Genomic DNA, 15,566 nt, shown 5'->3' on the forward strand with positions numbered 1-15,566 from the left:
CTCTCTCTCTCTCTCTCTCTCTCTCTCTGGACAAGATATAGTGGCAGACAAAATTGTTAACATGGGCCTTTGAATTTTGATCATAGCAAGTAGTTGTTCTATTGCTTGAACCATCCACGACTGGAAGTCAAAAAGTACATATGTCTAACACCTTTTGCCATATTTATATTAGTGAAGTGATTGAAACCGAATCCCAGAAATTAAGCTACATGTCTTCATGTCTTCATGTCTTCATGTCTTCATGAGAGGCAAAATGACCATAATATATTTCCACACAAGTTGAAAATTACATTAAAACTCATTGACTTATCCCATAATTAAACAGTAAGCAAACATTAATTAAGGAAAAAACACACAAGCAACAGCATACATCATATTCTGTTTTGATGGAGTACATAGATTTGCAATTTTGAAGCACATCTAGATCATGCTGGTGGTGCCTCTGGTGGTGCTGCCTTGGGTGGTGTCTTGACAAGAGTAGGTGGAAAATCAAGCAGCACAAGCTTTTCTATAACTGCTGAGAATATTGCTGAAAATTCTTGATGTTTAGGGTGGCTCTGAAACATAGCATAATCTTCCTTCTTGTCGAATGTCATCACGAAGACATGGGTAAATCCCTGCCGAAGCATCTCTTGGCTTTCCAGATCCTGTCCCCTGAAACACATTGTTTTATCTAGTGTGAGAGCATCAATTGGAAATGGGATGCCTGTTGGGGTCTAAAATTATTTTCTAAATAACTATATCATGCGTAGAAATGTTCGCTAAAGTGACAGTCTCCCAACATAACATATTAAATATAAAATATTGACAAAAGAACATTAGTCTAAAGAAACGCTTACCATTCGAAGGACTTAACAGCATCAATCTCAGCAACCAAATTCTCTAGCCCTTTCAGAATCTCATCCACAACCACATCTTCCTTGAACTTAACGATCACCAAGTGCTTGAACTCCCCCATATTATTATTTCCCAGATCAACAGCACTACCCATGAAGCAAAAATGAATGACCAAACCCCATAATTTATATCCACATTACATTATGCAATATTGTTTGTGTGTCAACCTCCACAGTCTTATCTGTCCTCTGTCACACACCACATGACCCTATTTGGAGGCAATCAATCAGAAAAGGCTGGCTTGGGGGGGACAATATCTATTGCCCAATATATTTTTTTTCTTGGGACAACTTTAATATCTTTAATTTATTGCTTTTTCCAAAAGTGAAATTTTTTTTTTGGCAATATTTTCTTATATGTGTGTTTCAAAGGTACATATGTTGATGGGGCTATAGATGGGCCTATGACCCACTGCTCAGCTACATAGCTCAACCACACGGTAAAAATTTGTCCATAGCTTTTGTCCTAACTTCGCTTTTTCATATGAATATGATGGCTGGTGTCCTTTCTGCCTTTTTTTTTTCTTTTTTTCTTTTTTTTTTTTTGAAATTTCAGGGCTTTAGGTTAACCATCATTGAATTTTTGATCTATGTGATAAATATATTCTATAATGCAATTCTTGTTGCTGGACTTTTCTCCATGTCCTAGCCATGTGCTCCAGGTCCAGGGTTTATTATTGGACCCTAATGCATGGATTATATCACATACAATCTTTAAGGAATCTTACAAAGGTGATAGAAAGTATATATATATGTGCCAGGCCAAGGTATAATGAATTCTGAGATCTATAATTTTTGGGAAATAAACTAATGTAGTGGAAGATTTATAGCTACGGTGATACAATATTATTCTAAAAAAAATTACCGAAGAAGAACAGCTTTTTGCAACGCATAATTAGGCCGTCTGTAAATATGGTCTCCTTGTCTAGTATTATTCTTTTATATTAGTCAACTGATTTTGTTCACAATATTAATTAAAAGCTCTAATTTATATAATTCAAGTAATTAAAAATATTTATATTAATTAGTGTGAGTGAGACTAAAGATCTTAATTTATCGCCATAACCTATCTTCCCGCAGAATTACTTATTTTATGAGTAATAATGTCTGTCCTCATTCTTGACATAACGTGCTGGTTAGACATTTCTGACCCCATGGCGTGTATAAGGCATGATCATTATTATTTCAACAATGTCACTTTCATCTGATACCTAAAAAAAATAAACAAAGTCACTTCCACAAACAAATTAGTCCCTCGGCAAATTTACTACCTACCCTATTACCTTGCTGTAAAACTGGGTAAAGCCACGGCATTTTTACTAGTCACATTATACAATTTTGTTTTTTCCATAGAGTTAATTGTAGAAATAGGCTTTTTTTTAGAAAGATCCAAAATGGAAATTAAAGGCACCCCTCGTGCAAGGAATAAAGCCCTACTTTGATGCCTTGCTTGCTCAGAAAGCCCCAAGGCAAGGCAGGTCAAATTGCAGAGACTTTCTGCCCCACCGACACTGCTACCACCTACTCAAAGCATTAGCTCTAACTTTCGGTTTCAATAGGTTTTTTCACATGCTAACTTTGAATGTCCGGAACCAAATGATTTCAAATTAGATGCAATCTAATCTTAATGAAATTTAATGGATGCATAAGAGCAAGTCCAGCGCTACTGGTTTGCCCGGGCAGCAGGGGGCCTAGGCCCATCTTTTGGCTCTAGCGCACGAAGGCAAGACCAGGCAATTGATGGGGGCCACAAACTGGGCAGGCCCATAGGCAAATCTTGTCTGGGCTCTTGCCTGGGTTTGTTGACGTCATTGACAACGTCAGCAACTAAAAAAAATACCAAAATTTTCAGAATTTATATATATATAAATACCTAGTCTTATTTTTCACTTCTCATGTCAAAATTAATGGTTTAAGTATAAAAAATATAAAATAAATTAAAATAAATAGTAATTGCCCTTGCCCTTGCCATTTGGAGTGGAACCAAAAAAGGCAAGGCTACCACTATTCACGTGAATAGTGAAGCCCTTGCCTTGCCTTGCCTTTGCCTTGCCTAAGCCTTTTGGGGTGGACTTGCTCTAAAATAGAGAGTTTTACATTTGTTAGCAATGACAAATCTTAATTTTTATACTGTATTACTAATAGTTATGGACAGTTTTCAAATTGCAATGAGAAAATAGGTTTTTTATTTTTATTTTTTTATGATTTTAGTTCCTTGGTGTCAATGCTATTCAAGGAGTTATAAGTAGGGGTGGACACGGGTTAATTGAATCAGTTTTTATCCTAACCCATAACCCAACTCATATGTAGCAATTTATGATTAAAGAGAATAAAAATGAATAAGAAAAACCTTATTCCCACCACTTATAGACATAGACCCAGTTGTGCCACCAACCATGTTTTTTTTTTCTCCCCATGACATGTCCACCCCAGACCCAAGACCCATTCGAAATCCCCATCCCCTTTCTTCGTTCGATCCGTCATCCCATTTCCAACCGTCCGATCAATTCCACCTCCACCCTCTAATCAATGACCTCTTAACTTACATTGAGTCTGGCAACTACCTCCAAGCCCTTACCTCCCTTAGTGTGAAACACGTCGTTTTAAAACTCTCCGAGTCTGAGAGAGAGAGAGAGAGAGAGAGAGAGAGGGTTGAGTTCACATCAGGTCCTATATAGTGGTTCCACCCTTGACAATGGCATTTTGGAAAGGCTAAAATGCTGATTGGTATCAAACTTTCAATTGATCCCTATCCTTTTAAAAAATAAAATTAAGGATATGAAATTCTTTTTTTTTTTTGGAAATTTGCCCATGCCGTCTAAATCGTCCACATTTCATCCAATTTTATGTTAAAAAATGGAAGCAAGAGAGAATAAAAAAGAAAAACAAACTTTATCCCCACCACCTACAGATGCAGACCTAGTCTCGCCACCCACCATCTTTTTTTCTCCCTTATAACCTGATCACCCCCTTCCCTAAGACCCATTCGCAAGCCCTATCCCTTTTCACTGTCCAATCCATCATTCCATCCCTAATTGTCGAATCAATCCCACCCTACCCAGCACCTCCACCCTTTAATCAACGACCTCTTAACTTCCATCTAGTTCCTCCACTACCTCCAAGCCCTCATATCTCTCGACGTGAAACACGCCGTTGTCAAACTCGCCGAGTCCAACTCACTTGACTTTCTCAAAGACTTGTTGGAGTGTGTTGATAGAGTGTACTTCGAGTTTCTAGAGAGAGAGAGAGAGAGGTGTGGCACCCTGACCCAATTTTAACCATTTATTCAATTTGTTTAATTGAGAAATTATAGTTTTGCCCTTGGAGTAAGGTCACGTTATCTACTTTTCAATCCGTAAGGATTTATGGGATTTGAGTGATATTGTTGTACACAGCTCGTCGATACGAGTTAGTAGACACATAGTGGCCCCAAATCAAAGTTTTAATGAAGAAGTTGTGGTCAACGGAAGTGCAATGGCACAACCGTAATTTTTTCAAAGTTGGATTTTTAAAAACTAGGTTAGCCCTTTTCTCTCGAGCGTCTCTCTCTCCCTTCCTTCTCACAGTCCGGCCACCAAATCAAATGGGACAAGTTGCACAATCTTTGTCTCTTCCTCCTCTACTCATCCATAGCCATCTCCACCTTCGAAACTCCAAGATTGGTGGCGATTTTGGACTAAAACTGAGCCAAAACTCACCTTTCGTTGCTGGCGGTGTTCGTGCAATTGTCGGCTATTCCGGCGACCAAAATTATTGAACCAAGTATGAAACTTCATTTACTCTTTGTGCTCTACCTGTTTATGTGCTGAGTTTGGGTTAATTTTGAGGTTTTGGAGATCAATTTCTAACCCCCAATTATGCCGAGGGTTTTGGCTTCATTTTGGCTAGTTCCGATTAGTTTTTGGCCATAGTCCAAGAACAAAAATCACTCATCTTGTTGGTCTGAACGTATTGGTATATGTATTGTAAGGTGTTTCGAGAATTTTCTATCACCGGAATTCTCTCAAGACACCCACGCGCTCCCTGCTCGTGGGCCAATATGCGGTGGCCCATTATGTTCCAAAATGTTCCCATTGTCGTCATGATCACAACGGTATGGTCGGATTTGGAATTGGTTATCATTTGATAGTCGAACGGATTTACGCCTATTAGGCGATTTATGGATCAATATTTCGGACTGTTGGATTAGCTCCATTTCCAATTATGTTGTTCTCTGTACCTCTAGGATTGTTTAGCAAGTCACGGATTGAGAATCGGAGTCCCGGATACTCTGAATAAATGATTCTAGGGTTAGATAAATTGCTAACCTTCCGATCATGCAATCGAGAACGATCCAGCTGCTCGATCGAGACCAAACTTACAAGACGTGTTAAGTAGGCTTTGTTGAACCCGTAGGAACTTTCGGATTGGAAATCGGAGGTTGAAGGCGCCGCGGGCCCTGTTGACCATTATGAGAAGTTTGACCTCTCGATTGATCGTGAGTCTTCTAAGGTAGTTTAACCCTTCGAAAAGTACTAGAGTAACATTGTAAACGAGTCTTGATTGTTATTTGAGTTATTTTGATTATGTTGGATTATGAGATTATTTTATAGTATTTTATGGACTTATTGAATATTATTTTGATATTTGAAGTTGTGGAATATATAATTATGAGATACTTGATTGATTTGTTGTGAAAGCGAGTCTTGGGACTCAACTGTGATTATTGAGAAGTGAGTGGACATTGTTTAAATGAGCATTACTTTTCCAATATGGAATTGCATGCATAAATGAGATTTTATATATGTTTTGGCTATGATTTTATCAGAATGTGATAGTTTTTTCAGGAATTATTATTATTATGATGATTATTAAAGTATATGGATTGGGTGATATTGTTTTAATTGTGGAATATAGTATTTTATGAAAATTATGTGTAAGCAAGTTTTGATTATTATTTGAATTATTTTGGGGTCTTTATGGAATTTATTGCTTTTGTGAGTTTTTTTTATTTTATAATATACTATGAATAAATAATTGGATTGGATACATTGAAATATTGAGAATTTGGGAAAAATTGAATTAAAGGATGGTATATTATATTTTTTATATTATATATATATGGGTTGTGAATCTCACTATTATACGTACCTTCCATGTTTATTATACCCACATTGTGGCGTTGGATTTTCCAGCATGTGGTAAAAGCAGTTTGCGCATGTAGGACATGGTATGGTTGGGCCACACATGGACATTGGATTTTCCGGCGTGTGTTCTCACTTGGATATTGGTTATTACCTTACCACATGTGGCATTGATTTTTTCGACGTGTGGTAAAAGATCTGGACACTTTGGTTACTGTTACTTTACTACGCATGGCGTTAGACTCTTCGACATATAGTAAAGTAACGGGGAGAGGAAAATGATTATTTTACTATATCGGGAAAAATATTAATGTTTAAAAGAATTATGCTTAGCATATGTGAATTGTTAAAGGGAAAGGGTTGTTGAGTAATGAGTCTTAAGAACGGAATAAGTAAAGAAAAATGGGTTTGTGTTCATGGGCTGAGATATTGTGACTTTAATTAAAGGGAAAAGATGATTCTAGAATTAACTTGTTGGTATTACTGAAAATGATTGTATGTTATTTGATTCGTGATTGTTGATATAAGAACTACGTGTGGCTTGATTCCTCACCACGGGGTACGTAGGTAGCCTGGGGTTTCACCTAGGTGCAGACGCGAATTAAACTATTACTTTCGTTGAGTTTGGCTTTGAATATGTCGGTGGGCTTGAAGCCCAGTCGAGGTGAGATTAAATGCTTGATTATATTTCAATTTTACTGAATGGTTATGGTTAGAATGTGTTTGTAGTTATGACGAGTTTGAAACCCATTGGATTGATGATTGATTCTGGCCTGAGTCTTTAGAATTACTTGCGATTGTACATAAATGGTTTTAATTGCATGTTTTGGCATCGTTTTACAAACGGTGGGGCAAATATGTGGAAACTTTGTTTTAATTCTCTTACAATTTTTTGTTTTGCGCCCCCAGGTAGTAGCTTGATCTGAGCTGAGCAACCAAGCCAAGAATTGTACTCTCTTGCCCTGAACTTCTATAGGGCATTTCTATTTGTTTAATTTCCGTTGAACTTTATTTTGGTTGTAAACTGAAGTCTTCCTTAGAATTGCTCTATTATTGCCCATGTAGGGTTGGATTTAAAGTCGGAGGCCTATTCGGTAAAATGTGTGCTTTTACATTTTGCATGCTGCCAGTTAGACTATTATTACTGTGTTTCAACAGGTTGAAATTTTGGAAAAGTTTGTTTTTCAGGAGAGACTGTCAAAATTTAGGTAGAAGCCTCAACCCTCTTTTCCTTTGTTTTAGGGGAGGAGGATGTTTGAAATTAGTAAGTAGGCTCGATATCGGTTGGATGTTTAAAAAACTACAGGGTTCGTCACAATTCCGAGGAAATTCAGAGTCTTGTCAAGAGTGGTGGGTGGGCAACCCATCCACCCCTCTGTTATTATTATTATTTTTTCATTTTAGATTTCATATTATTTTATTTTACAATATTTAATTATTTTTACATTTTAAATGACCAATTTGCCCTCAAATTTAACGGCAAATTGGGGTAAATGTTAAGAATTTAGACGGGGGCAAATTGGTGAAAAAAAGATGTTAATATTCTTAAAAAAAAGGATATGGGTCAATGAAAATTAAGTACAAATTCAGGGCCAATCACGAGTTTAGTGTTTTGGTAATCCCAATATTTGCGTACTTGGAATTGGGTATGCCCTTTGAAGTGTTTACTAATTCTCAAATCGAAATGAGAGTAAAGTCTATTAACATTGAAATATTTATGAACTTGCAAGAATCGGAATAAAAAACGTGTATGTCCTTGTATTTTGTTCAACTGCTTATGGATTAAAAATTTAAGATGATAATATGGCATCTTAATCAAGACTAGCGGGAGAAGCAGCTGATTAATATGTTGCATTATTGTATAGATAAGTATGAAACAACGAGTGGCAAGTAATCAACGTCCAATTAAGATTTTAAAAAACCGTAATGCGGCGGGACATAAATTGGGGCCCCTTGTTTTCTCAAAATCGGCCTTTTAGGGTATTCTGAAGATTCTGTTGGTGTATTTGTGTGCAAAATCTATTGATGTCTTCTCTAAAATTGATAAACTGTATAGAGGGAGAGAGATGTGAACGCATCTACTTCGTACAAATGAGAAAGAAGATTTCTTACTCGAAGTTCATCTACTTTTTTTTGTTTTGTTTTTTTCATCAAGTTGGTCGGTTAACTTGTTTTTCTTGGTCGATTGTCCAATATTATATCAAACTAAATTGACAGTTATCGTTCCAGTCCAGCGTTCAACTATTTGTTTATTGCAAAATCATGGGAAATTATGTGCTTTTTCTTTTTTTTTGTCGAATTAATTTTTGGCCAAAATTATGTTTTTGTGTGTGCATGCAAGCGATAGTTTAACTACAAAGGAGAGAGGGTTTCTTACACATACACTGCTAAAATGTCATAGGAGTTTGAACCAAGACCACTAGTCTGCAAATCAAGACCAATTTCCATTGAGTTATATCCCAATTAACAATAAAAAGAGAGATGCAACATATATTTCTATATAACTTCTTTTTTTTGGGTTCAAATCTATATACCTTAGAGGAGTGTTTTTAACACATATTTTGTTTAGCTGCATCAATTTCATTAATAAACGGGCATCATAAGATTATAGCCCACAAAGGGCTCTTGTAAACAATAAAAGATACAAATAATAACCACAACTATTGCATGACAATGCGCAAAAACAATTTTATATCTTAAAGACCTAGCTCATTAGGAACTGAAAACATATAAGAGGATTCATAAAACTACTACATTCGGTGTTGTATGTGGCCTCACTTATCTATTCTAGCGAGTATAACTAGTGGGGGATCTACAGAGGTACAAGAAAGGTGTAGTTTCATCTCTCCTCATCAGAAAAAGCTTTGGAGTCACCGGAAGTTACCCCATTTGGTCTATCTTGAAGTTGCCCACCAAATGTTTGATTAAATGACTGGGCGACTTGTTCTTTTCTGTTACTTTGTTGAGTTGATGTGCGTAGTGCGCATTTGTTTGTTTGTTTTATTTATTTATTTAATACAGTCAAAAAAAAAAAAAAAAAAAGATGAAAAAGAAGAACAAGGGCTGTGGTTTTTTTGTGGGGCCGTGGGTGGGCCTATTTTCCCTGTGGCCCATTGGCCCTGTGGAGTTCGTTAACCTGGTCACTTTCATGTCACTCCACCCCTGTAGGCCACCAGCATTCACCACAAACAGCAAAAATTCCTTCTTTGAAGATAATAACCCACCACAATTCATTAATTTGTTCCCTCTCTCCATCCATCTATATTTGTTAGTAACCTGAAATCTTAAAATTTCAATTGGCTCCCATATGAATTAATCAAGATATGTTTGGAGTGGTGGAGTGCATCCATATGGACTCAAGAAGATTACGCAGAATTTGGACCCCATGGAGAATTGACATGAGGAAATTGAATATTAATTTTTTCAGTACATATATATAATTGAATATTAATTTTGAATGAAGAAGAATATTCATTATGAGTCATGACAATCAAGGAAAATATTGTTTAGCTTTATTTGAGTGAAACTAAACTTTTTTAAACATGACTACAGTAGCCAAAACATTGCACCATCGTTGCAAAATTTCTGAGTCCGCCAGTGAATATGACTGTCCATATATAGCTGACATAGAATAAAGAGGTAAATGTCATCTTAGCTAGGCATTCAAATGACTAAAAACAGTAATTTTGCTTGTTTCGGTATAATTACATGTATGCCATATAAGAGCTAGCTCATGACGGTTGTCAGCCATGCATTGTATGCATCATACTTAAGTATATCGACTTCAACCTTTGTTTATTGCTAAAACCATAAGGAATTTTGTACATTTATATAGCCTAGAGTGGTGTTTTGTTTACAAATAATCTGAATACACAAAATAGTTAATCTTCAGAAAATTAAAAGAAAAAATGTTAAGTGTCCTATTATTTTTGTGTGTAAAGAAATAAGAAAGAAGAACAAATGACTACGCTGCACGCTAATGCATTATGCATGTATGCCAAGTAACACCTAGCTCATGACACTTGTCAATCATGCATATAGACTATCCAGAACCAATCATCGATAAATACTTCGTATTATTTTTTTTCCTCATTATACTTTGTATGTAACCTCACCTATCTATGAATATAATTATACAAATTTATAAATAAATCCAATCCTAGCGATTTATAAAAAAACCCAAGCACTATTTAAACATAAAAACAACAATATAAACCCCAAATCCTTTTTGGGTGTGTTTATAAATGGGGTTTGAGTGTGTGTAATGATGGGTTTTGGGTGTGTTTATATGTATGGCTGACAGAAAGAGAAAGGTAAAGGTAGTTTCAGGAAACTTGAATTAAAAATGGCAGTTTTCCTTGTTTTGGTATAATTGCATGTATGGCATGAAATAGCTAGCTCATGACGCTTGTCAACCATGCATGTAGACCGATATCCTCGATATTGCCAGATTTTTCTTGTATAAATGTATTTGTTTTGTGTGGTATGTAGCACTACTTTACCCTCACCGACTGATCCCCACAAGATTGTTTTTTTTCATTATTTTCTGTGAGTTTCCCTCACTTTTCTTGAGCAAACCAAAGTAATGAACCAGAACAACCATGACGGTGTTTCCGATTATGATGTTTTTGCACCTTCAACATTATTTTGCTCTGAAAAATAATGTTGTTGTTTTGGTGGTGGTTGGTGGTGGTACAACAACAGGACCCAATTGTAGCTCGACCAAAACCAGCTCATGACCTTAACAACCAACTATTATTGCCTGCAAGAGGCAACTCACCCCAGCAGCGCAATCAGCTAGTCCTTGTGACTACTGATGATCGAGATCAGCCCAAACCGAGGCGTGGCCCGGGAAGACCCAAACCTAGTCGTATACACACATTGTCAGCAGACTGGCAAATATTGTTGACGTGAGTCTCCTAATTAATAAAGGAGATTTACTTCTTTGATTAATTAAGGAATTTATTTTCCTATTTTTATATAAGTGATAAATCATTGTACAATTAGGAGATAATTTCCTAATTCTTTACTGCATCTAATTCCTTGTAAAACCCTATTAGTAGACTCCTATATATACCTCCTTATGGAGAAAAGAATAAAACTTAACCCAAAGTATTCAAACCATATTCATATTTTAGTATGGTATCAGAGCAATCGATCCTAGGTTGTCTCTAAACCCTTTATCTCAAATTTCTCATATTCAAATCCAAAACCCTAAATCAAATTCCTCATATTTTTCCATAAATTCAAATCCCTCAAATCCTCTTATCCAAATCCCTAAACACATACCCTCAAATCTTATACACATACCTCTCAAATCCAATTCCTACATCAAATTCATACATCCCATTCCTCAAATCAAATTCCTCCAAACACAATTCCTCACATATCACATCTTACCTCCACTGCGATGTCAGGAACCCCTACAATTCTCTTCCTTATTGTAGACTCACAGAAGCATGCGGTCAATCCTGCTGACCCGGCTACCCAAACTCATTCTTCTATCGCCACCACCAAAGGTTCTACTTTTCATATGTCCTCTCAAAACTCAACATGTATTATCGACTCGGGCGCTACGGATCACATGACATTTGATCCTGGCCAACTTATTAGTCGTAAATCATCCACTCCTGTCGGTGGTGTCTAATACTAATGGTACCGCCTCCCCTGTGGTTGGGGAGGGCTCTATATCTCTCTCTACTTCCTTACATCTGGATTCTGTATTACTTGTTTCATCTTTGAACCATAACTTGTTATCTGTTGCCCAACTTACTACTACTTTGGGGTGTACTATAACATTTTGGCAGATCATTGTGTTTTTTAGGACATTAGGAAAGACGATTGGTTGTGGTACTTGACGCCGGGCAAACTCTACTATTTGGACTGGGCACCGGATAGTGAGATCAAGGTTGGTCAAGCTTTCACAACCAGTGGAACTTGTTATGAGGGGGAGAGAGACAAAATTTGGTTATGGCATAAACGTCTTGGGCATGCCTCGTTTGGTTATCTTAAGAAGTTGTTTCCATCATTATTTTTCAATCTTGATGTTTCCAAGCTTCCAGTGTGATACGTGTGAATTGGCTAAAAGTCATCGTGTCCCGTTCCCACTAAGTTCAAATAAGAGTTTGGTTCCATTTTCTCTTGTTCATTCTGATGTTTGGGGACCTGCTCAAATTGCCACTCCGGCAGGGGTGCGATGGTTTGTCACGTTTATAGATGATTGCACACGCATGACTTGGGTTTCCCTTCTCAAAACTAAAGGGGAAGTCAGTTCAAGGTTTCAATAGTTTTATCAAATGGTGGAGACTCAGTTTCATGCCAGAATTCAAGTTCTTCGTTCTGACAATGGCGGAGAATTTCTCAACCATGATCTTAACCAGTTCTTACAAGATCATGGCATCATACATCAACGCTCATGCCCTTACATTCCCCAACAGAATGGGGTGGTTGAAAGAAAGAACATACACTTATTGGAAATCGTTCTTGCCTCTCTCTTTGGTGCCAATATGCCATGATCCTTTTAGGGCGAAGCCGTCGTCTCTACAAAGCATACCTTATCAATCGGATTCCCTCTAGTATCCTAAATTTCCAAACACCACTTCAAACACTTCACCACCATATCCAAACACCTCCCACCCCAAAGCTGGAACACCGAATTTTTGGCTGTGTTGTATTTGTCCACTTACATGGAAGCAAATTGGATCTCCGAGCCAAAAAGTGTGTTTTCATTGGCTATGCACCTCATTAGAAAGAATACCGGTGTTATCATTCTAGTCAGAAGGTCTTTACCTCCATAGATGTTGTGTTTCGAGAACATGACTTATACTTTTCACCAGCCCAGGAGGAGAATCGAGGATCCACCACTGCTCCAATTCTCGATTTTTTTCCCTAGGACGTCACTCTGCATCAAAGTGATCGGTTGCCAATGGAAAGCAACCGGTCGCCCCTTAGTTCTTCAACTACAAAGAACCTGCTTCAAAATGACCAGCCAGCCAGAAGAAAATGATCCGTTGTCTCCACGAGGTCAAAATCAGGAGGAGGAAATTGAAACCATTTTATGAGATTTTGCCCGCTTCAACTCTAGTACCACACCAATCACATGCTGAGGAAGTCATTCAGTAACATCTTTTCCTGAAACTAATAACACTAATGAAATATCCCATGATGATTTGATTTTAGAAGACATAGAACCTACATATCAGCTTCCAGAAAGGAAGAACCGTGGTAAACCTAAGTACAATATGAAGCAGATCTTAAAGCCAAAGGGAAATACCTCATCAATAATTATATATCTCTCAGCAAATCATCAGAGTCACATGTGCACTATGTGAAGCAGTTGGTTGACATATCTATCCCCAATAGTGTAACTGATGCACTAGAAGACCCAAAATGGAAAGAAGCTATGAATGAAGAAATGCAAGCTCTCCAAAAGAATGTCATATGGGAACTCGTGACCCTACCTCATGGAAAGAAGATAGTAGGATGCATATGGATTTATATTGTGAAACTCAAAGTAGATGGATCCATTGAAAGATATAAAGCTAGATTGGTGGCGAAGGGGTACACACAAAGATATAGGATAGACTACGAGGAGACATTTGCCACAGTAGCCAAGATTAACACTATTAGAGTCCTATTGTCTCTAGCAAGCAAATCTCGATTGGCCACTACATTAGTTTAATGTCAAAAATGCATTCTTACATGGAGACTTGGAAGAATAAGTATATATGGACTTATCCATAGGATGTAATTCAGCTCCTGACAAGAAAAATCAAGTTTGCAAACTCAGAAAGTCATTATATGGGTTAAAGCAATCTCCTAGGGCATGGTTTGACAAATTTACTAAATCTATGAAGAATTTTGGATACACACAAAGTAATTCATATCACACCTTGTTCTTGAAGCATGATAAAGGAAAACTTGCTGCATTGATTGTTTATGTAGATGACATAATCGTAACTGGAAACAACGCAGAAGAACAACTGAAGTTGCAAAATTATTTGTCTGAGGATTTTGAGATGAAGGATTTAGGTGATCTGAAGTACTTTCTCGGAATTGAAGTAGCAAGGTCAAAAACTGGTATATTTCTGTCTCAAAGGAAGTATGTAATGGATCTACTTATTGAAACAGGAATGCTTGGATGTAAGCCTGCTGACACACCCATTGAGATGAATCACAAGTTGTGTGAAGACATGGACCAAGAACCAACCAATAAGGGACATTACCAACGCCTTTTTGGAAGGTTGATATACCTGGCATACACAAGACCAGATATTGCATATGCTGTGAGTGTGGTTAGTCAGTTTATGCATTCGCCTAGTGTTTCTCATAGGAATGCAGTTGATCGGATCTTAAGATACTTAAAGTCAGCCCCTGGGAAATGATTAATGTTCTCAAAAAATGGAGATCTTGAAGTTGTTGGATATATAGATGTTGATTGGGCTGGTTTCATTACAGATAGACGCTCTACTTCTGGTTACTTTACATTCGTGGGAGGTAACCTAGTCACTTGGTTGAGTAAAAAACAAAATGTGGTTTCTTGGTCCAGTGCAAAAGCAGAGTATCGAGGAATAGCTCACGGAGTTTGTGAATTATTGTGGATCAGAATACTCTTGACAGAATTAGGCTTCAAGCCAGAAAAGCCAATGGAGTTGCATTGTGACAACAAGTCAGCTATCGATATTGCCCATAATCCAGTTCAACATGATCGAACCAAACATGTTGAGGTGGATAGACATTTTATCAAAGAAAAAATTGAGAAAAAGATCATCCGCCTACCATTTGTAAAATCAGAAGATCAACTGGCAGATATCTTAACCAAAGCTATTTGTGGAAGAGTATTTCATGACTCACTTACCAAGTTGGGTATTGGTGACATCTGTACCAACTTGAGGAGGAGTGTTGACGTGAGTCTCCTAATTATTCAAGGAGATTTACTTCCTTGATTAATTAAGGGATTTACTTTCCTATTTTTATATAAGTGATAATTCATTGTACAATTGGGAGATACTTTCCTAATTCTTTATTGTATCTAATTCCTTGTAAAACCCTATTGTAAACTCCTATGTATACCTCCTTATAGAGAAGAATAAAACTTAACCCAAAGTATTCAAACCATATTCATATTTTAGCAGATACAAACTAGAACCCGCTGGAAGTGGGCTATTGCTAGTCGCAAAGACAAGGTATTGAAACAAGGCTTTTTATGTCATTGTCACATATTGATTCATATATTTCATGCTAGTTAATTTACTTCTTTCATACAATGGCCAAAACTAAGACTCTATCATCATACCTAATATATGTGTGCAGTACTATATAAGCCCAGATGGAGAACAATATCGATCCTAAATGGAAGTCTTACGTAGCCTGGGTATTGAAGAGGTATCGTGTTGATAGTGTTTGCATTACTTAATTAATCTCATGATTTGACTGTACATCTTACTGAATTTGTATCTGATTATGTAGATGGATATAGGAGTTGGATTTGATCTTAATCTTAAGCCAGAGGGATGCTCACAGATTGTGGCGTAAGAGCGAGGACCTA

At 37.0% G+C, this 15,566-nt stretch overlaps 1 protein-coding gene across 1 annotated transcript; it reads right to left on the bottom strand.

Annotated features, from left to right (window-relative positions):
* Positions 1-242: 242 nt before the first annotated feature.
* On the bottom strand, positions 243-1,145 carry LOC103326757 (Stress responsive A/B Barrel Domain-containing protein). Its single transcript, XM_008229001.2, has 2 exons — positions 840-1,145; positions 243-654 (listed from the first exon to the last, which is right to left on the bottom strand). The coding sequence occupies exons 1-2, from the start codon at positions 989-991 to the stop codon at positions 426-428; spliced, it is 381 nt and encodes a 126-aa protein (XP_008227223.1). The 5' UTR covers positions 992-1,145; the 3' UTR covers positions 243-425.
* Positions 1,146-15,566: the final 14,421 nt, after the last annotated feature.

Source organism: Prunus mume, linkage group LG1 (assembly GCF_029339155.1).
Source record: "Prunus mume cultivar Tortuosa linkage group LG1, ASM2933915v1, whole genome shotgun sequence".
Lineage (NCBI taxonomy): Eukaryota > Viridiplantae > Streptophyta > Magnoliopsida > Rosales > Rosaceae > Prunus > Prunus mume.

What these genes read in the sequence shown, in the direction of transcription:
- LOC103326757 (XM_008229001.2), bottom strand. Translation starts at nt 991, where the DNA reads ATGGGTAGTGCTGTTGATCTGGGAAATAATAATATGGGGGAGTTCAAG. An exon ending in GCTGTTAAGTCCTTCGAATG is followed by an intron (nt 655 to 839) that starts GTAAGCGTTTCT and finishes AATGTGTTTCAG; the next exon opens with GGGACAGGATCTGGAAAGCC.